This window comes from Octopus bimaculoides, chromosome 11 (genome assembly GCF_001194135.2).
Source record: "Octopus bimaculoides isolate UCB-OBI-ISO-001 chromosome 11, ASM119413v2, whole genome shotgun sequence".
NCBI classification, from domain to species: Eukaryota; Metazoa; Mollusca; class Cephalopoda; order Octopoda; family Octopodidae; genus Octopus; species Octopus bimaculoides.
The window spans coordinates 66,066,940-66,090,900 of NC_068991.1; the positions used below are offsets into that span (position 1 = coordinate 66,066,940).

At 36.7% G+C, this 23,961-nt stretch overlaps 1 protein-coding gene across 4 annotated transcripts in view; it reads right to left on the reverse strand.

The window, feature by feature from the left end:
* LOC106879711 (CLK4-associating serine/arginine rich protein) overlaps nucleotides 1-23,961 on the reverse strand; it is a 102,171-nt gene that overhangs the window by 4,705 nt on the left and 73,505 nt on the right. For 2 of the 4 annotated variants that reach the window (XM_014929388.2, XM_052971913.1), the window contains exons 7-15: nucleotides 23,465-23,580; nucleotides 21,628-21,724; nucleotides 20,470-20,548; nucleotides 18,790-18,863; nucleotides 17,991-18,032; nucleotides 15,764-15,973; nucleotides 14,365-14,793; nucleotides 11,665-11,919; nucleotides 8,327-8,372 (exon numbers count right to left, since the gene is read on the reverse strand). In XM_014929388.2, the coding sequence (XP_014784874.1) occupies nucleotides 8,327-8,372; nucleotides 11,665-11,919; nucleotides 14,365-14,793; nucleotides 15,764-15,973; nucleotides 17,991-18,032; nucleotides 18,790-18,863; nucleotides 20,470-20,548; nucleotides 21,628-21,724; nucleotides 23,465-23,580 (1,348 nt within the window). Of the gene's footprint in view, nucleotides 1-8,322; nucleotides 8,373-11,664; nucleotides 11,920-14,364; nucleotides 14,794-15,763; nucleotides 15,974-17,990; nucleotides 18,033-18,789; nucleotides 18,864-20,469; nucleotides 20,549-21,627; nucleotides 21,725-23,464; nucleotides 23,581-23,961 lie in introns of all 4 variants that reach the window. The other 2 variants (XM_052971912.1, XM_014929389.2) reach the window with 1 other exon arrangement.

A 23,961-nucleotide genomic window follows, 5' to 3' on the forward strand; every position in this document is an offset into this window, starting at 1 on the left:
TATATATATATATATATATATATATATATATATATATATTGGATATCAACAAGTATATTATATATAGATATACATAATATCTTTTTTGGAAAAGAAGTAACAGTTGGTAACAGGGAAGGCATCTGGGGGTCGAAAATTACCTCAATAATTTTTGCCCAACCCATGACAGTAAAGAAAAAGGATGTGTTTTACACATGCACACATATAGATATGCAAACATACATACTCAGACATGAAGGTATGGTTGTGTGGCTATCAAGTTTGCTTCAACCAAATGGTTTTGGGTTTAGTTCCACTGCATGGCACATTGGGGCAAATGTCTTCTACTCCGGCTCAAGTGTCTTCTACTCACAATGCCTTGTGAGTGGAATAGGTAGACAAAGTATGGAAACCTAACATATGCATGCACACTCTATATAAATGCGTTTGACTATTTTTCAATATATTCCTAAGTATTTTGTTCTGCTGATGAGAATGTCGGCCAATAGCTGTGTTGGTGACAGCCTATTGGGGGCAAGAACTTAGATGACCTCTTCTCTTCAGGCAACCAGACGATCTATCCTTTAATGATGCAGGGTGCGATGGGTAAATTGTCACCATTTTATATTTTTCATTTCATGCATGCATATTGTTTGCTTTTGATTTTGCTGACTACACAGTCAGTAGGGTAAATTGGGTACCGTCAGTGAGAAAAACAGCACCATGACGCAATTCACTGTCAGGGATTTGGAAATGTCATGTTGTACTGCTTGGCATTTTCACTAGAAGCTCCAATATGAACATGTACCAATAGTGATAAAAAAAAAAATCAAACATCCAGTCAACATCATGGTGTTTGGAGTGATCACTAGTAATGGCGACATTATGCCTCCAGTCATCTTTCCACATGGCCTCAGACTCAACAGGGAGGCCTACATCAAGTGCCTGGAGGAGGTAGTGTTGCCCTGGGTCAACTGGGTGGCTATTGGAACACCCTATGTCTGGCAACAGGATTCTGCACCATGCCAGACAAACAGGAGAACCCAATCATGGCTGTCAAACACATCACCCCTAACATCTGGCCATCTAATTCCCCAGACTGCAACCCCCTTGATTATTATGTGAGGGGCACAGTTGAGCAAGAGATCAACAAAACTCTTTGTAACACCAACGATGAACTGAATGCAAGGATTATGGCAGCATTCACCAGCTTAAACAAGGAGACCATCCAGGAGAGTTGCAGGAGATTCTAAAGTCGTCTGGGGGCTGTGGTCGAAGTCAATGGTGATTTAATTGAATAAATTCACTCTTTAATATTTCAAGATATTTTTACGTAATTTTGGTAAATATATCTGTTAAAATGAGATGTCAGTGTTATTTTCATTCTTGTATAATTTAGATGACAATTCATTCACTACATCCTGTATGTATCAACCTGGGAGAAATTCTTGATTCTTGAGATTGTCTCCCTTTCCCATTTGGAGCTGATCCCAATTCCTACCAAATGAATGTTCTACCTTCTTGCAACCAGGGATAATTTCAATAAAGAATTTAGCTTGCTTGCTATTTAATAAACCTTTATTCATTTTCATTGTCCACACACAAGTCACTGACAAGTCTGACTTATATTTCTGAGCTTATTTTCATTATATGTGTGTGTATGTGTGTAGGTCCAGGCATGGATATATGGTTAAGGAATTCACTTCTCAAACACATGGCTTTGAGTCCAACCCCTACTGCATGGCACACCTTGGGTAAGTATCTTCTATTTTAGCCCAAAGTTGACCAATGATTTGCGAATGAAATGGTAGATGGTAACTGTATGGAAGCCCATCATGTGTGTGTGTATGCATGCACATTAATGTGTAAATGCATACATCCAGCACTTTGCATTGAAAAGCACTGAGCTGTAAACAGTGCTGTTCCTTAACAAATTATCATCTGCTTAGTGCTGTGCTTTCAAAGACAAGAGAAATGACAAATCCCCAAGTTCAATAACAAGTAAGAGTTTATGACAAGTACAGCAGCATCTGGGTATAAAACAGTCCTGCAATATGTATTCACCTAACCCATGCCAGAATGAAAAATGGAAGTAAAACAAATTAACAATATATATATATATATATATATATATATGCATGGCTGTTGGGGTTTACCACTGCATGGTACCTGGCACATGCATCTTCTATTGCCTCAGTTGGCCAATGCCTTACAAGTGAAATTGGAAATTGGTAGATAGAAACTGCATGGAAGCCCCTGCTATCTGTACATGAATGCACTCATTCATTCATTCATACATACATCAGTTTAACAACTATTTTTCCTGTTTGCATGGGATAGACGAAATTTTGTTAATAGTTCAGGCATATTTTCTATAGACAAATGCCTTTCCAGTTGCCAACCCTCACCTGTTTCCAAGCAAGGTAATATTTCCCATGGTCAGATATGTTTTTCTACAAAAAAACTGGAAACAAAATAACACTTGTATGATGCAACAGCAAGGGTATGCCACACGCATACACAACGGGCTTCTTCCAATTTTCATCTACTGAATGTTTTCAAAAAGCTATATAGACTACACTTGTCCAAAATGCTAAACAATGGGACTGAACCCAAGACAATATGATTAGGAAGTAAGCTTCTCAATTACACAACCATTATTCCTCTATGTCTGTGTGTGTGTGTGTGCATGCACACATGCACTGGTGCCACATAAAAAGCACAAGGCACATTCTTGTAAAGTGGTTGGCATTAAGAAGGCTATCCAGCCAAGAGCCTGGTATAGCTCCTGTCAAACCGTCCAACCCATGCCAGCATGGAAACTGGACATTTTGATGATATATGTGTGTGTGTGTGTGCATATATATATATATATATATATATATATATATATATATATATATACATATATATATATGAGTATGGTGGTAGGGAGAAGTTTGCTTCACAACTATGCGGTCTTGAAATCAATGCCATCACAAGGTACCTGGGGCATGTGTCTTCTACTATTGCCTCAGCTGACCAATGCTTTATGAGTGAAACTGGTAGAGAAAAACTGTATGGAAGCCCCTCCACTGTGTATACATACATACCCACACACATACGTGTGTGGGTATGTGCATGAAGGTTGTCATTTCTAATTCTCACACGAGATAATCTGAGTATATAAAAAAAATATGGTGTTACTGAGTTTCCATTTTTGATACTCATTATATCCTGTAGCTTTGCAACCACTAAATAGTGGAAAAGGGTGGCAAAAGGGAGCCCAACCAGCCCTAAAAATAGTGCCTCTACTGAGAACCCACCCAGCCTATGCCACCTCAGAAAAATGGACATCAAACAATATATGTATATATATATATATATCGTTGTCGTTTAATGTCCGCTTTCCATGCTAGCATGGGTTGGACGATTGGACTGAGGACTGGTGAACCAGATGGCTACACCAGGCTCCAATCTGATTTGGCAGAGTTTCTACAGCTGGATGCCCTTCCTAACGCCAACCACTGAGAGAGTGTAGTCGGTGCTTTTACATGCCACTGGCAAGAAGGCGAATCAGGCGGTACTGGCTACGGCCACGCTCAAAAAGGTGTATTTTACGTGCCATCTACACAGGAGCCAGTCCAGCGGCACTGGCAACAATCTCGCTTGAATGTCTTTACACGTGCATATATATATATATTATAAATGAGCTTTCTCACACACACTAGTATATAAAGCTTATCTGAATAATTGAACTTTTATATTGTCTACAATTATTACTGAATAGGTGGATGGCTTCATCTTAACACAGTCTTGAAATCAGAAGCTGTAACATCATTTTGAACTATGTGAATAATACAGCATCATATTACACTGTAGTATAATATGTAAGAAGAAACGACAACAACCGAAGAGCTAATCAACAAATAATTAGATTTCATAGTTTTGATGGATGCACTAAAGAAGGGGACGCTAATAATTAAGAAACTGTTCATCAAGTGATGAACATAAAATCCAATCAAGATTTTGACAGCAAACAGTTTTATGTACTTCAAATCGATAAACCTTGAGAAATAAGTAATTCAAAAAAAATTTTATGCTACATTATTTAAACTAATCACAAAGGAAGAAAGAAATTATAAAATCTCATTCCATGACCAAGTAATTTGTTCTGTTTGCTGCTTGTTATAATCAGATGTAACTATGAAGTGGGACAGTCATTGCTTCTGGATAGCAATGAATGAATAATAAACAACGATGAGATATAAGCAGAAATACAAGGACTAGGAGGTTTAAATCATAAGATCTAGAGCTTAAGCTTTACATCAGCCATCATGCTCCGTGCCAGTTGAATTAACAAGAAATTACTGCAAATACCCAAGTTTGTAAAAAAAAAAATTTAAAAAATGTCCCATCCATTCTATCACAACAAAAGGGGGGGGGGAAAGAAATAATGAATAAAAGTATTAAAAAAATATAGAAATGGAAAAAAACAATGTCTGTAAAGTTAAGTCATCTGTGGTTTGAATTTTGCTCTAGACATTGAGTCATACCTTGTTGAAAGTCACACAACACGTTGTACAACTGACAATTGATACCAGTCATTATCTGGCAATTGGATGGTGAGTGTTAGAAAGAACATGCAGCTGTGGGGGATGGGGAGGGAGACAATAGCTCCGCTTCATGTTGTCAGTCACTACTACTGTTAGTGAAGTTGAAGATCTGGTGGAGTTGATATACAGAATAGATATTTACAGGTCTTCCATTTGTCAGTTGAAAAACGTGAAGACCAATGCTCAATAGCCTGCCAAAGCTCTCTTAGAATGTTAAACTGGAATAACATAGTATTATTTTTATTATTATTATTATTATTATTATTATTATTATTGCTGCTGTTGTTAATGTTACAAGTAAGATGGATATAATGCAATGAAACAAAGATTGTCAGTCTTGAAAAAAAAAGTAACAGTGTTAGATAGATGATGTGTTTAATTCTGATGGCTGAGATAGAAGTTTCAAGTGGAATAAAAGATATATTAAAAAATGGTTCAGATGTAGAGTTGGCATAATACCAAAAAATTTGAAAGAGCAGAAGGTATTTTAGAAGAAATTTTGAGAGACACAGCAGTTGGGCCTTAGCTATTTCGTAGGTATCTTTATTTATTTTTTTTTTGTTTATTCAAGGCCTTGAACAGTCTAGAAAAATTGTTACATTTGCATTTTTATTGTGCGAGTCTGACCAAGCTATTCTGGAAATGCCAAGGTTTCCTATGAGTCAATAATAACTACTGGCCTCACAAAGATCACCCAACAGAAAATCAGAGTGTGCCTAGAACAACAATTATTTCAAACAGGTCAAAGTCAGCTATAAACCACATTCCCATCAATATTTAGCCGATTTCTTCTAAACAGAAAAGGGTTTGATGGTTCTGAAAATATTTACTCTTCCATGTTTTTTACAGTTGATAACCTAGTCTCACCCTGACGGCTTACGGGAAACATCCATTTCCAGCTAATGTTGATTTGCTTCATAATCCTTGCTTTACTTATTTTGGCACAAGGCCTGCAATTCTCAGTGTTCAACTGTTACTTATTTTATCAACCCTGAAAGGATGAAAAGCAAAGTCTCAGCAGTATTTGAATCCAGACAAAATGCTGCTCGGCATTTTCTCCAGCATGCTAACAATTCTGTCAGCTTGCCTGCCTTATGGATTTACTTCCTAATACAGTACACTGTCACCCACAAGGTTTGAACCTACGATTTAAAGCAGTTAAGAATATAAGTAGCAAGAACAAAAATGTTTTTTGTATCTCTCTTACCCCAGAGACAGAGAGTCAAATAACAACTAACTAGAGTAATCAAAATGGTTTAGGAGGAATTTAAGAAAGCATTGTTATGAAGGAGTGGCTATGTGATAAGAAGCTTCGCTTCCCAACCACATGGTTCTGGGTTCAATCCTACTATATGGCACCTTGGACATCTACTATAGCCACAGGCCAACCAAAGTCTTGTAAGCCACCGTATATACCATATGCATGTGTGTCTTTGTGCTTGTGTTTGGCCTCCACCAATGCTTGACAATCAGTGTTGGTGTGTTTACAACCCTGTAACTTAGTAGTTCAGCAAAAGAGACTGATAGAATAAGTACCAGGCTTAAACAAAATAAGTACAGGGGTTGATTCAAGTAAAATTCTTGAAGGTGGTGCCCCAGCATGGCCACAGTCTAATGATTGAAACAAAGACAGAAGATACCATTGCTAGGAGATGTTTTTAGCAGATATTTGAACCAATAACATACAAGTTAGCAATCCATGGATGAGTTCGGCCTACAAGTTAAAAGGTCCATTGGTCACAAAGTGATAATTATTTCTAACATAGGTAGAAGGACAGAAATTTGGTGGGGAGGGAATAATCAATAATATCAATCCCGGTAAGATGAAAGGTAAAGCTGACCTGAGTGTGATTTGAAACCAACACATAAAGAGCTGTAATTAAACAGCACAAGGCATTTTGGCCAATACTCTTAATGGTTCTGCCATCGTAAGTAACACCAAGTCTAAATCCAATAAAGTATTGGGATTGATATAGCATTGAAGATGGTCTAAAAAAGGGGTAGAGAGAAGCAGATATTATTTCTTGTGTAAACCATAGGCCTGTTCTAGTAATGGAAAGATAATGATTATAATGGTGAAATAAGAAGTCTCATGGTGTTGAAAGAATCAAGAGTGTTGGAGAGAAATAGAAGTTCACAATGATTTTAAACACATGCACACTGAATTTAGCAGAAGACAGAGTCTTGTCTAGCAACATTAAACACTGTTAGTAATTATGACATGTAGCCAAAGATTAATATACAAAACCAGCTAAACAACTATTGTAATAGTTCTCATCCAGTCACAAGAAGACCTCTTAAGATATATCTTAGTTTAGTGATTGTATGGCATTCATTATGTTCCTTGCTTTCTGACAGCACTAACACAATCATGAAAAAAATGTGAAGACATTATGTAATTACTGAGAAGAATAGTGCTCCGATTATGTCAATACTATTCTGTAGAAGACGAAGGAGTCTCTTCCAGTTGAGCCACAACTTCTCTGCATTCAGAGGTCACAGCTTCAGTACTATGAACAGCTGATTAAAATGTCACAGGACAGAAAACTGAGAGGTAGACCAAGAATGAGATGGTTGGATAATGTCCAGTGTTTCAGTTGCCCATACTTGGGAATCCAGTCGGAAAATATTATGGACAGGTACTTCTGATAAGACCATTCCAAGGAGATGGCTGAGAACTGTATACCCTGCAACCCTCCCAGGAAGAGTAATGGTGGAGAAGGAGAAAATGGACCATTTTGTAGAAGTTAAAATTGGAAGTTTCTTCATTTATAATGTAGTCAGTATATAGAATGAATAAAAAGAGAAACACATATTTAAAACTAAAGGCTATTTACTTTACTAACATGATGTATAATAAATAGCAATATACATATACATATATATATATATATATATATGTATATACACAATATTTATACCACAAATGAAACAGCTATAATCACAACCATTATATGTTAGTCAATATTAAACAAATGAAATCATGCAAACAAGATTTATTTTCTCAAACTTACTCCAACAGACTGGTAACTACAATACAACTGATTCATCAGTATCATAACATTTAAAATAGAAGCTTTAGGAAATGGGATACAGACAAGGATAGTTTTGAAATTTCTTACTAATTAAGGGAAGTGGTAACAAAAGATAATCCGTCTAAAGCAAATTAAATAATCTTTTTTTTAATTTTAGATTTGTAATTTTCTCAAGAATTGAAACTAGACATGACAAATTAGATAAAGATGTTTCATTATTCAGACAGGTTTTTATCAGAGAGTTTAGGTTAGATTTTGAAATCCAAGAAATCAAAGACACTTCAAAATGAATAGTTTTTTTTTCTTTTGAATCAAAATTTTAAAACAAAGCTAGTATAATAAAGTTAAATAAATGGATAATTTTTCAAGTTAAAATATATTTACATCAATACACAATAATTTTTTTTAAAAAAACCATTGTCATAAATAACTCATTTTTTAAAATTTTTCTTTATGTAAAGTACATAAAGAATCACTGATTTGGTATAGTTTGAAGTGTCTGTGGTTTGAAACTGATATAATAATCATGTCAGGAGCAATAAGGAAGCTAAAGAAGGAGCAGTTATGGCAGGAAAGAAGCAAGGTCAGGTGTAGTAGTAGTAGTAGTAGTAGTAGTAGTAGTAGTAGTAGTAGTAAAAGTAGTAGTAGTAGCAGTCTGGACATCATATGGTAAGTGAACAACATAAAGAGTAATGAAAAGAAGAGGAGCTTACTGACTTGAGAATCTACAGTGGCTTTACCCAACAGATTTGGTGCAGGAACTCTGGAAAACAAGAAAACTTCATGAGCATAAAGATATAAATAGAAAATTGGTTTCATTTTTTTAATTATTTTTTTATACTTTTTATTATTATTATTATTATTATTCTGTTTAGGTGCCCCTGTGTTGGATGCTACATATGAAGCTGTCAGAGTACATCAGCAGGATTAGTTAAGAGTCACACTCAATGCCCAAATGCTGCAGTGGCTTCTTACTCCTTGAACTGTTTATGTAGTTTGTGGTTTTTACTGAAGCCCAAGAAATTGCATTTAGGAGAGCGTCAGTGGATATGTCTCTGTTGACTGCTAGCCAAGGTCCCTGAAGTGTAGGCTGCCTTCGGTCACAGATACCTGGTTGTTGGTCTTCTTGAGATCCCTCCACCTGTCTGATGGTGCAATGTCAACACCACCATCCTTCAATGTGGTTTAGTCTGCCAAGTGAAGCAATGCACTAGGTTGTGGCACTTGGAGTCAACGCATGAGGGATTTAGAGATTTAGATTTTTGATTTAGGCAGAGGTATATTTTTAGATAATAACATACTCTTACTGCAGAACTTTAATAGTTGTAATTAACATAAGATAATTACACCCCATAGATCAAAGAAAAAAATGCTAATTATGGAATAGAGACTATTATGTTACGATGAGGAAGTTGGTTAGTGATACCAGTTTAATAATAATTCTTTTTACAACAGGTACAAGGCCTGAAATTTTGTGGGACAAAAGGGTAATTCGATTTCACTGACCCCAATGCTCTATCGATATTTCATTGACCCCCAAAAGATGACAGGCAAAGTCAACCTTGGAAGAATTTGAATGAAATACCACTAAACATTTTGTCCAGCATGCTAACGATTTTGCGAGTTTAATAATAATAACCCTTTCTACTTTAGGCACAGGGCCTGAAATTTTGACGGAAGGGGCCAGTCAATTTGATCATCCCCAGTATGAAAGGATGAAATGCAAAATCAACCTTGGCGGAATTTGAACTCAGAATATAGCAAGGGGTGAAATACTTCGTCCGGCATGCTAACATTTCTGCCAGCTTGCTGCCTTAAGTAGTTGTAGTAATAATAATAATAATAATAATACTACTACAGTATCTCACTGAAATTAATTTACTTAAAGAAATAAGTATTATGTAATGAAGACTTTTCATGCAAAAGCAACAAAATCTCCAACACAATTGAGCTATCAATTATTTTTTAATTGCTTTCAATTTCTGGACACTGGCCACGCTGGAATAATGACTTTTTGTTATTTTTAGTTGAAACCAATTCTAGTAATTTGTCTGGTACTCGTTTTATTGATCTGACAAGGAAGAATAGTTTAGGGCCACTTTAAAATAAAGGGACATAACTTCTACCAAATACTATTTTATTTCAACACAGACTTTTTGACCATCCCTCACTGATATACGTGAATGGTTTCTGCACGATTTCCACCAGCCAGTAATATTTTCAGTACTTCACTATATCAATATAATAATCTAATCGCTTTTAGCCCATCTATAAACCATAACCCTTATATATATATATATATAGTAATTATAATAATAACAATAATCCTAGGATGATATTTATAAATATTTACTATAAAACTTTGACATCAGAGTCGGTATCCTTGGGATTTGTACAATATAGTCTGTATTACCCATATTATGATCAACTGGATCCCACGGATAATACGCACTATACTGTACTAATCCCATGACACCCACTCTGATGTCAAAATCATGTGATTCGTAGAAACGTGTGTAGCAATGTATTAAATATTTATAAATTCCATCCTATAACTATAGCTATTATTATACTTATCTTACATTACAACTATGATGCAACCCCGAAAAACTGACTTACTAGTCAGTATCATTAGATGGCAGACGGCATAATGAAATGGGAGCTTTATTTGCATACCCCTAATGTTACCTTAAATTTAATACATACATAAATATCACTAACACACCTTTATCTTTCACTTGCATTAGTCACAAGGCAGCAATCATGCTGGAGCACTCTCTTCAAGGGTCTTAATGAAACAAATTGACTCCAGTACTTATTTTAAAAGCTGATACTTATGCTATCAGGCTCTTTTGCCAAATCACTGAGTAACAGGGTTCTAAACAAACCAACACCAGTTTTCAAGCAGTGGTGGAGAGACAAACACAAAGACACATACAGTTATTTATATATATATACATACATACACATTACAATGGGCTTCTTTCAGTTTCTGTTTATCAAATCCACTCACAAGGCTTTATTTGAAGACACTTGCCCAGGGTGCTACACAGTGTAACTGAACCCAGAACCGTGTGGTTGAAAGCGAGCTTCTTACCACACAGCCATGCCTGTGGCTGTGTCTGCATTTATATATATATATATTGTTGGTTAATTTATATATATATATATATATATGGTTCAGTTAATGTCTGTTATTCTATGCTGGAAAGAGCTGGACAAGGATTTGAGACAACATTTTATACCTAAATGTTTTTCCTGCCACCAAGCCTTACCTGTTTTTCAAGAAAAGAAACTATTTTTTTTATTCCATATGTTTTCCAAAGTGCAGAGCAACCAGTTATATTATCAGTATATGTCAATATCATTCCCCATTTTATCCAAGCAAAACTATGGAAAGTCAACATTGATGCAGATTCATACAACATACACTTATATATATGAGATCCAGAGTTTCTCAGTAGAGAAGACACTTAGAAGTGCTGAAATGATTCAAACTTAGACTCCAATGTTTTTACAGGTGATAAATGACTATAGGTGATAAATGACTATTACAGGTGATAAACGACTATAAGAGGGATCAAGTTGAGAAAATATAGAGGCAATTAAGCAGATAAACAAATTAGATATATTAAATATAACAGTTTGTATATGAAATACAAAATATGTATATATGTATACATGCAAAACATGAGAAAACAGAAAGTGGAGACTTTCAGACAATGAATATTTAAGTATAAACATCTATATTAATAGACCCAAATTGTTATATTTAATATACCTAATTTGTTTATCCACATAACTGACTTCTCTCTATCTCTTTATTTATTTATTTATATATATATATATATATATATATATATATACACACACACACACACACATATGATGGGCTTCCTATAATTTCCACCATCAAAATTCACTCACAAGGTATTCGTCAGTTCAAGGCTGTAAGTATGCGTTGTGCAGTGGGACTGAACCCAAAACCACGTGGTTTGGAAACCTACTTCTTAACCACACACACACATACCTGTATAATAAAACCACATAAATACCTGCTATCTTTGGTCTTTGGGGTAGAAACTGCTGATCCAGTTGATGTAGTCGGTGTAGTTGTAGTAGTAGTAGTAGCACTAGCAGATGTAGTGGTTGTAGTCTCCGTAGTAGATCCCGTTGCAGGTTTATTGCTGTCAGAATCTGAGTGTGAGTCCTCAGCACTAGATGAAAGACTAGCTCGTCTGTAGCGTTTTATTACAGGTTTTGGAAGTACTTGTGCTGGTTGTACAGGACTTTTTGACTTAGAACGGGGTCTGAAGAACATAAAATAAAATTATTAATAGATTAAAAAAACCAACTGAAGATTTTATTTTCCCTATCAACATACTTTAAAAATGTACTAATAAATACTGGAAACCGGGTTGCCAAATTAAAATTCGCTTGATAAGACATGTCAAACTAAGTAAAATTGTGGTCTTCCACACATGCAGGCTTGTCCTTTCAGGTGCCAGTGCTGCATAAATGCACCTGTGCTGATGACACATAAAAAGCACCCAGTACACTCTGTTAAGTGGTTGGCATTAGGAAGGGCATTCAGTTATAGAAACCATGCGTCAACAGACAGCTGGAGTCTGGATAGCTCCTTGCTAGCCAGCTCCATGTCAAACTGTCCAACCCATGCCAGCATAGAAAGTGGACGTCAAAACACTGATAATAAGCAAAATATTCTTTGACTTAGAAACAGAATTAGCTAATGAAAAATTGCCCTATTAGCTAAAGATACAGTTACTAGAAATGCATTGTTTGAAGTATTATTATGACAATAAATTTAAAAATAAAAATCCTTCTTTTCAAATTAAACTGAAGTTAATTTAATAAACTGGTCAATCATGAAGAAGTTGTGATTATCTTCATCCACTTCTGTAAAGCATTTGATTCCATCAACAAGAATGTTATGCTTAAGATCTTAAGTGCTTATGGTGTTCTGGATTTCATTGTTGAAGCCAAACATATGTATGTCAATACTTCATCTACAGTGGTTACTCCCTAAAGAGAAACTGATTATTTGAGGTAAACACTGGGAGTCCTACAGAGTGATCCTTTGGCTCCCTCTCTCTTCACTGTGACTCTGGATTATACTCTGAGAAGTGCCATTATACTATCAGAACATGCATTTGCAGATGATATCTGCCTCCTTGAAGATAACTTTTCAGCAGTCCAGTATTTACTCCATTATGTAGAGAGAGCTGCCTCGGAACTTTGTTCTTGAATGCATCAAAAACAAAGTACATACACCTAATCCCATCTATCCTCTCCTCCATTGTGTTCACTTGATGGAACCAAAATTGAAAAAGTTGAAGAGTTCAAGTACTTGGGTGGCTACACCAATACTCCCTTTGATGTCTCTACCAGTAATCAGTCAAGCCTGGGGGGGTTTTATACACTCTCTTTGTAAAATCAGAATTGCACAAGTCAACTGATCCACCAAAATCAGGGTTTTCAAAGCCCCTGTGGAATCAATCCACCTTTATGGCTGAGTCATGGGCTCTGACATCTGCACTAACAAGGAAGCTAGATGCTAACTACATTCACCTCTTAATATCTCTTGGTAGTCGCACACAACTAATAAAATCTTATATGGGCGTCTTCTGAAGATTTCAATTCTCATACGAAAGAACTGTCTAGCTCTCACTGGACATGTAAAGAGATGTAGTGAATATTACTGTCCCCGCTGATGTTACACGTAAACGTGGTCGCCTGAACCTGACCCTCAAGAAAATAATTGAGAAAGACGTCGAACTACATGACAGCGACTTGAACGCGATGCAGGCCCGCAATACATGGAAGTATCACCTCGTGGTATCACCCATTAAAGTTGGACGAATTAAGAAAAAAAAAACGAAGAGAAAAAACACGAGACGGATAGCTACCAATTGCTTCAGGGGAGGTAACTTTATTAACATACCAATGAACACTACAATTTGTCAATTAGGTTGCAAGGCTCTTCTTACTTTTAAGTCATGAAAGATCCTTTTCCTTTATTGTATTCAACACTCCATTAGAGAATAAAATTAAACAGGATAACAATGTCTCATAGCCATTTCTATCAAACCAATAGTAAGTTTAATAATGCATAGTAATTATGGCATCAGGAGCTGGCAGGTGGGGAAAATATGCCTATACTGACACTTTATATATATATAAATATACACGAGGGGTGTATGAAAAGTTTCGAGCCTTAAAGTCTTGTACCATGTTTTGTTTTTTGAGGCTCAAGACTTATCATACACCCTTCGTATGTATATATATATACTGGACTGGCTCCCGTGCAGGTGGCATGTAAAAAACACCTTTTTGAACGTGGCCGTTGCCAGTACAGTGTGACTGGTCCTCGTGTCGGTGGCACGTAAAAGCACCCACTTCACTCTCAGAGTGGTTGGCGTTAGGAAGGGCATCCAGCTGTAGAAACTCTGCCAGATCAGATTGGAGACTGGTGCAGCTTTCTGGCTTGCCAGTCTCCAGTCAAATCATCCAACCCATGCTAGCATGGAAAGCAGATATTAAACGATGATGATAATCTTTCCTGAGTGTCTTATATTTACATAACTACTATCCTACACAACCAAAACAGACAGAAATCAACTCTTATGAAATTTTGCAAACATATCCAGGAGTGTTTAATAGCTAGATGTCTTTCTTGAGGCTGATAACAACCCAGAATTGGAAAAATTGATGAAAATATTTCTAATAAAACTTACTTTGCTTTGGGCTGAGGAGAATGTGTCTTAGAGCGAGATTTTGAGTGGGAACTTGGTGATTTAGACCGTGATGATGACCTCGAACGAGAGGAACGAGAAGATTTACTTGAACGTGAGCGAGACCGTCGCCTTGCTTGATACCGACTGCGCTGGTTACGTGAACCACGGTCATTATAGTAATTGGAATGAGACCGTCTCCATTCTCTGGACCGCGATCTAGATCGACTGCGCGATCGAGTATGCCGCCACCTGTCTCGTCTGTAATTATTAGTGTGACTTCTTGGATTTGAACGTGACCGAGATCTGGACGCAGAACGTGAACGGCTTCGCCTCCGACGATATTTCGATTGTGTGTGTGCTGGAGATCTACTGCGATGCCGATATCGATTAGAACTTGAAGAGGTCTTTCGGTTGAATCGTGAGCTTTTCCTAAGGGAAGAATGAAACAGAATAACATGAAAAGGATAATGTTATAGCTGGGATTAACACATTAACTGTAAAAATATTCTTACTACTTGGAATGATACATAATAGTTACAATAATGCTATTGCTGACAAGCACCCAAAAACACCCACTACACTCTCGGAGTGGTTGGCATTAGGAAGGGCATCCAGCTGTAGAAACTCTGTCAAATCAGATTGGAGCCTGGTGTAGCCATCTGGTTTCACCAGTCCTCAGTCAAATCGTCCAACCCATGCTAGCATGGAAAGTGGACGTTAAACGACGACGATGATGATGATGATGATACAATGAATACCATCATGCCATTATCACTCAGCATCTACATTTCTATGCTAGTATGGGTTAGACAGAATGTGTTCAGGCAGATTTTCTAGTCAGCTCTTTTCTTGTTACCAAGCAAGGTAACATTTCCACTTGGCCAGACATTTTTCCACAGAAGAATGAGAATGAGCCTCACTTGTTTGCCAATGACGCTCATTTACAAACATCACATGATGTCGAGACAAGGGTAAACACAAACACGACAGGCTTCTTTCAGTTTCCATCTACCAAATTCACTCACATAGCTTTGGTCAGCCTGGGGCTATAGCAGAAGACACTTGCCCAAGGTGCCACACAGTGGGACTGAACCTGAGACCTCATGGTTGGGAAGCTGGGAATATAATCCTATAGTAAGTACCACATGATAACAGAGAATGAAACAGTATTGGAACGATTATGACATGCAGACCACAACATGCATAGCAGAATAAATGTAACACCAAATGTGGTGATAGAACCAGTGTTTTGTAAGTTCAATGCAAAAAAAAAAGAAAAAAAATTACATTTAACAAAAGGAGAAATTTTGCTTTGGAAGGACTATAAAAATCCCTTCGCTAGTATTTTATTATAATTAATTTTATGAAATAAACAAACTTGTTCGAAAAACATGCTGACCATGGTGGATTCCGTGAACTACTTCCTCCTGTTGTTGAACTACTGACTCCTTTAGTGGACAGACGATCACTGTGACTGTGGGAATGAGACTGAGTTGTAGAACCTACAGCTGCCGCTTCCTCCTCACTTTCACCACCAAAGCTGGTTATGTACATCACTTTACCAGCATTCTCTGGAGATCGAGAACGAGATTTTGAAGACGATGATGACCTTGAAAGAGATAAAAACAAGAGAAGATTAAACAGACAATTACTCTTTACTCTTTTACTTGTTTCAGTCATTTGACTGCAGCCATGCTGGAGCACCGCCTTTAGTCGGGCAAAGCAACCCCAGGACTTATTCTTTGGAAGCCTAGTACTTATTCTATCGGTCTCTTTTGCCGAACCACTAAGTTACAGGGACGTTAACACACCACCATCGGTTGTCAAGTGAAGTTGGGGGACAAACACAGACACACAAACATATACACACACATACATATATACGACAGGCTTCTTTCAGTTTCCGTCTACCACTCACAAGGCTTTGGTCGACCCGAGGCTATAGTTGAAGACACTTGCCCAAGGTGCCACACAGTGGGACTGAAGCCAGAACCATGTGGTTGGTAGGCAAGCTACTTACCACACAGCCACTCCTGCGCCTATATATATATATATATATTTTTTTTAATTATATTTAACCCTTTAGCATTCAGATTATTCTACGAAACAATGCTTATTTACTTACATTGTTTTGAATTAATTATATATTACCTTATAGCTTTGAAAATTTGATGATGTGATTGTATATTTTTAGCATGACATTGTCAACTAGGTGTGAGAGGCTAAATCTGACCAGTTTGAGTATAAAACAGGTTAAACATCTGGGTTAGATATGGCTGATTTAAATGCTAAAAAGTTAAGGCAGCCTCAAGATTAAATTAATTTTTATTATCTGAAAAACTAATGAGAGAAAAGTGGAAGAAAAGAAGAGCATGTGGTATATGTAAAAGAGAGAATTTACAGTATTTAAGGCAGAGACATAGCCAAATGGTTAAGAAGTTCACTTTGCAACTTCATGGTTTTGGGTTCGATCCTACTGCAGGACACCTTTTACTAATTTTTACAGTCATAAGACTGTGGCCATGCTAAGGCATCACCTTGAAAAATTTTACTTTGATCCCAGCACAAAGTTACAGCAAAACTAGCTGTCAAGTAGTGGTGGTGGATGACAAACATCCACACCAGTTGTCAAGTAGTAGGAGGACAAACACACACACACACACACACAGAGGTAAGGTATGGGGGAGCGGGGTGCAATGTTGCAGCACATGACTTCATCAGTACTTGCTTGGGTTGCCCTGAGCAATCTTCCAAGCAATGTCCCAGCCAATTCCATTCTCTGTGAGACTACTTTCTAATCTGCCATAGACATGTGACATATGGCCAATCAATAAAAGCTGTCACCTTAGCTGGATCCTCAGAGAAGAGGACACAATACACAAGATACAACTCAACACATATTTATGATGGAATTCTTTCAGTTTCCGTCTATAAAATTTACTCATAAGCCAAGGTTGTCCTGGGGCTATGGTGGAAAACACTTGCTCAAGGTACCAAACGCAAAACTACATGGTTGCAAAGCAAGCTTCTTAATGACAGGGACAAGCCTGCACCCAGAGGCACAACAATAACATTTTTTTCACTTTTTAGCTTTTCATTGATATTAACAAGCTAAAAGTTTGAACTTTTAGATTAGGAATGGAAAATGAGAAGATAGTTGGTAAAAAAAAAATCAAATTAGTTTTAGTAATTAAGATGACTTCTCATATTTAGCCAAAACAGAATATAAATTTAATTTCAGGTAAAGTGATTAATTGTTACAAAATATTCTGTAATACATCTTTTTTGGAGTGGTGGGTCTCATCGCAGGTAAAGCTCTAATTAACAGAGTGTAAATATTGGGTTTAAAAACACTCTTGGATAGCTTTAAATTACTGAAACTCAACCCTTGACAAATATAATGTTTGTTTATTTATATTGTTTTGGATTTATCATGCATTATCTTGTAGTTTAGAGATTGAGCTGAAGAGATTATTTAGTTTTAGAATGACATTGTAGGGTTGAGGTGAGAGGCCAGATCTGGCCAATTACAACATAAAACAGGTTAAATATTTTGACCAGATATGGTTGGTTTAAAGATCATGAGAACTGTCTCAAAACATGACCAGTATATAAAAATATCTTACCGTTTATATGGTTCATATTTTGGACTGGCTCTAGCTGCATAGCTGAAAAAAATAGGTTTAAAATTTAGTTTAAAGGATTAGCATTATGTAATATACCAAAATCAATAAAATCAAATTCTAATGCTCAATGAAATCTACATTGTGTTTTATTAACACCAGTTCAAAATATATAAGAAACAAAATAAAATTTTGTATTAAGTCTACTGCCTGACTATGGACTTCATCCACCGCTCACATCAAAGTTTCTTGTCAGTTTACACAATCCCAATGTGCTGCTGAAGTACTTTTTGACCTCCCCTTTCAACTTCTGTGTGTCAATCTTGTCCAGACACACTCCACTTAAAGAATTTAGAAGTGGACTATTTTTGTTCAGTAAGCCAAGCAGAGCTAGTGGCCTTTCTCAGTGACGAAGCATAATGATTTCGGCAATATCAAAATTTATAACTTTATAATTGGAAGTGAAGCACCTAACTCAAAAAGCAATGTTAAAATCTCCAAATCACACTAAAATCTACAAATCAAATCGTTTGCCTCAATTATATAAACTGGACTATAGATAACTAAATTACAACAAGTATATTGTCCATTTTTTTTGTATTATAGTGCATTGTTGTACCATTCAAAACTTTTTATTCTTTACAAACAATACACAATGCTTCAAGTGAACTACAATACTCTCTTATATATATATAAAACATTAAATTATATGAAGGCCAGTCAGAGACACTATTTCATCAAATTATAATATTAAATATTTTGATAAGTTATCAACTTTATAGACACTGGAAAAACAAATTACCTTGGTGGGCTTATTTTCCTTCCTTGAAGTTTTTTCTCTTTATAAGCTCTTCTTTCTCGTCGGGATTTGCGACCCTAAAAAAGAAGAGCATGCGAAATTAAATAAGATCCGAAATGGTTAAGACAATACAGAATGGGGATGGTAGGGTGTCTTTAGACAAATCTGTGCCTCAAAGTTGCAATTAATTTCATGGTTGGATAATATCCTTCCATGCAAATTTCAGGCTGTACTTGGTGCAACTCAAAAGTTTGTTCAGTCATCCAAACTAAGCCAAGCAGAGTTAGGTGAGTTAGGTACCTTGACCAAAATCTGAATAGAGGCAGGTGTAAGTCCGTTCTTAGGCAAGCTTGCTGACAGCACTATACATGCTTTGGTTTTATTAGATGTTCTCCAAAAAGACATCATAGCCTTGCCATGTTTCCAGATTACTAGATCCCATCTGATCAAGAGATAAAAAGATTTTCAGAGAATGAACATGGACAAGCACAAAAATTTAAAGAGATATCTTTGTGCACGAAAATCATATTTACAGTTGCCAGCATAGTCGCCTAACATCAGAATCGGTCTCTTTTTCAGTTTTCAATTAATCTGAAATTAGAGTTGTCTCCCCCTCTCTTCTTTTCTATTTCGGGATTCGAGAAAGTTAATCACTTTTTCTCACCACATATGTAATTAAATTAATTTTTTATAGTGGTGGTGGGTGTACGTTAACTATGTTAGCTTACATTTAATTTGTTCTTTAGTTTGTTTCGGCCACCAAAGCTACGACCAAGATGGAGCATTATCTAAAAGGAGAATCTAACTCTCAAAATGAGTTATCCCAATTCTTCAATAAACTACTGCAATGATCAACCAGTTAGTGATGGAAACTAAGCCAGAGTTGTGAATTCTCTACGTGGTCGCTTGACCTGCTAGAAATAGAAAGCAAAATTTCCCTCACTAACCTGCTGCAAAATGGTACTAGCTCTCTGTCGGTTACGACAATGAAGGTTCCAGTTGATCTGATCATCGGAACAGCCTGCTCATGAAATTAACGTGGAAGCAGCTGAGAACACCACAGACATACGTACCCTTAACATAGTTCTCAGAGAGATTCAGTGTGACAAGACTGGACCTTTGAAATACAGGTACAACTCATTTCTACCAGCTGAGTAGACTGGAGCAATGTGAAATAGTGTCTTGCTCAAGGACACAATGTATCATCAGGCATTGAACCTATGACCTTATAATCTTGAGTTGAACAAACTAACCACTAAGCCAAAGACCCTCTGTAAAATGGAATACCACAATAACCCCTCATCATCTAGCATAAAGCTGACCTTACCCTGCCCTTGGGTTTTGTAAGTTGCATGCCGACCTCACTAGTGCTGGTGGCACTCAAAAGGCACCCAGTACATGCTGTAGAATGGGAGGTGTTAGGTAGTGCATTCAGCCATAGGAACCATGCCAAAGCAGACACTGCAGCATGATGCAGTCCTTGGATCCATTGGATCCAGTTAAACTGTCTGATCCATGCCTGCACGAAACATGGATGTTAAATGATGATAATAGATAGTGTAGTCTATGATATATTATGCTTGCAAACAAAATAAAAAGAAAAAAAGAGGCAGGATGGTCACAACTGGAACGCCTGGATCAGGCTGATTTAGGGTGAAACAACAACATATAAAATTTACTCACAGCAAACTGGGCTTTTTCTTCTTCTAACAATTTGGCTTGTCTTAGTGCTTCAAGTTCTTCTTTGTCTTTACGTAAATATCTTTAGAAACAATACAAAGAGAAGGTAGAACATTTTTGTAGAGGCAAGATACTTTAAATATATCTTCAGTACATTAACTAGTAACATGAAGACATCACTCTATAATACCCCAGTGGAGTTTTAAACCTAGGTCAGTACCATGTAGAAAGTACCCAACACACTCTGTAAAGTGGATGGCATTAAGAAGGGCATTCAGCTGTAGAAACCAAGCCAAATTAGACTGACACTTGGTGCAGTTCTGGTCAAATTGTCCAATCCATGCCAGAATGGAAAACGAATGTTAAATGATTATGATGATGTGTTGAAGAATATATTTAAATGGTGTAAGATATCCAGCATGATGGCCTATTATTAAATGTTTTACTCAAAGATAAATCCTAGCTTAATACATAGATATGCTTCACATATTACAAACTTCTCAACTGTGAAGTAGAATACTAGTTATTTCAACTGAAAAAGAAGTCTTGTTCGGATGCAGAACATAATAATTGTATCAAAATTTGAATTTACAACCAACAGAAGTATGGTTGGAAGTTTTTAATAAGTATGCTGAAGTTTAAGCCTGTTGATGAGGTTATCATAAGACAGAACATGCCTGGAATTGTCTTCCATATATGGTTTTGAGACAGCACCACTATTTAGCACCTATCACAGGCTCAGGTCAACCAAATCCTTCTGAGTGAGATTGACAAACAAAAACTGAAATGCATCGCACGCGCGCGAGTGTGAGTGTGTGTGTTTTTTACTGTCTCCTTGCCTTGACATTGTAAATGTTGTAATTGTGTGTCACCATCAAGCAAGCAATGCCCTTCATTTCCCATCTTCCATAAAAACATATCTGATCATGGGGAAATATTACCTGACCTGGAAACAGGTAAGGGTTGGTGAGAGGAAGGACATCTGGCTATAGAAAATACACTTCAACAAATTTTATCCAATTTTATTCATGAAAGCATGGGAAAGTGGAGGTCACGATGATGATGATTCGTGCAAATTTTTCTCATTGCATAACAAGACATTAATATGAATTTAATGCTCTTGCATGCTGGAAAGAGAAGTTGCTGGAAGAAAGTGCTTACCTGACATAATCATCGTCATGCATACCATAGTGTTGTGCACATTGGTTAAGTATCTTTAGCTGGTCGGGTGTGAGAGCATCAACATCGAGAGTGACATCTAGTAAAACAACAAGAGAGAAAAACCATACAGAAAACATGTGAAAAAACATATTAAGACACAAACTTAATGAAATATGGTATAAAGTATGATTAGATGTGATATAGCATTATCTGGGAAAATGTTCTATCTTTAACAATGTGGTTTCAAAATTGTCTCACAAGGCCGAGATGTCTTGGATTTCATCACTCAATTACATGATTTATGTAACTTCTAAGTTAAACAAGCTAACAAGGGAACCTCTACACAGTTGTTTGAACTGCTATGAATAACAGCTAAATAACCCTCAAATCAGACCTTCAAATAAAAGAAGGACACATTGGACAGTGTAGTCCTAGAAAGGCTAACAAACAGGCAAGATGATCATGGTTGGAATGGTTTTGATCACAAGCCTAACTGATTGGAACTGACGAAGGTACTGAAGAACAGCAACAATTAAATAGTAATGAAAGTGAGGACATTTATTATAAACTAAGCAATTTAAATACAAAACATTTGATGCACTAGTGGCAGCTAGTATACAGGATGTTAAGGTAAATGAGTATGCTCATGGTTAAGGGTCGGTGGATGTGGGACGGGAGATAGGACACAACTATCACTCTTTGCCAAACTCTGTGGTCTTGTCTTGCAACCATACACTTCACTCAATCCAGTCCTCAATGTCATTGCTCTGTCTTCATCTGTCACCTACAAGCCTGTCCACCCAATCTCAAGGATATGTGTGCACAGATATTCTGGGCCCTGATGACATGGCCAAAATATTGCAATTTTTGCTGTCTGGCCAACATCACCAACTTAGGTTCTGCTCATATCTCCTCCAGGACTGAATAGTTCACTCTGCAGTCTATCCAATTAATCTGCAGCTCTTGTTAATGTCCTCAGTCTCTTAGTGTCAGTGAGCCTGAGGGTCCAATGCTTCAACACCCTTACAATGCTACTGGTTGTTATGGTCATCTCTTTTCCCTTTTTACTTGTTTCAGTCATTGGACTGTGACCAGGACTTTTTATTATTTAAAAAAAATTATACCATACAGCCATACCTCATCCTATATACGATAGCTAGTGGAAAACAAAGAAATGCATCTCACCCAAGAGCCAGAACATAACATTAGTTTTAACTATTTAGATCTTTCAGCCAGCAATCCGGCATGATTCTATATTCTTTTACTCGCTTCAGTCATTTGACTGCGGCCATACTGGAGCACTTCCATATTTTAAAGTAGCTGAACAGAAAAGTGTGTAATCTCTCCCATGTGAAAAGAAGTTACATGCTGCAGGATTGCTTTCTATTTTCATACATCACTCAATGTACAATCTTGTATATTTACTTCGTTCATAACTACTTTGACAGCAACACAAAAGTCCATGCTTCGTTGAGATGATCAGAATATTAGTAGAAGCTGTCTAGAGTTACCTCCCATACTTGCAAGAAAAATTAAAATTATGGTTTAAAATTTTGACTAAAGGCCAGCTATTTCAAGGCGAGTGGATAAGAAAAAATTAAAATATTAACAACCACTGATTAATTTTCTTTTTTCCAGTGCCTTTTCACTTCTAGTTAGTTTTAGAGACTCCATGCATTAAATATACTAAAGTTGACTTATTTAGTTGTGAGATATGAAAACATTCTAACTTCTAATGAAAGAACTATATGTACAAAAGAGAGAGAGAGAGAGAGCGACAGACAAAGAGGGTAAGAGAGGGAGAAACACAGATGAGAGAGGGTGAAGGAGGACTTACCCAGATCAGCTGTTTCCACATCTGTATCGCTACTGTCATCCTCTTCCTCCTCTCGAACAATCGGTGCATTGCTGTCTTCATAGGTGAAACCAATGGCAGCTTTTTTATCAGCCAACCTAAAGAAATATAAATAAATCATCACTGCATTACACTTAATAACAGAGTTATACAACCTGAGACAAAAACATGTCGATATCTACTCATCCTATTTGATATCCATTAACCATACAGGCGTAGAATATAATCTTTATTCCAAAGTGTGTTAAGCCTTCTAATAGCCCAGCCACCTCAACAAAATCAAAATCCAGGGATGATAATGTTATTTGAAATTCTACAAGACTTTGGTACAGAATAAAGACAACATGTGTCTTTTCACTAAGCAAAACAACTCCTGAGTTCTCTGGTAGCACGTTTTCTTCGTCACAGTTGTTTACAGTTTATGTAGTTTCACTTTACAGTACAGCGTAATAAAGGGAGATAAATGGGGGGGGGGGGGG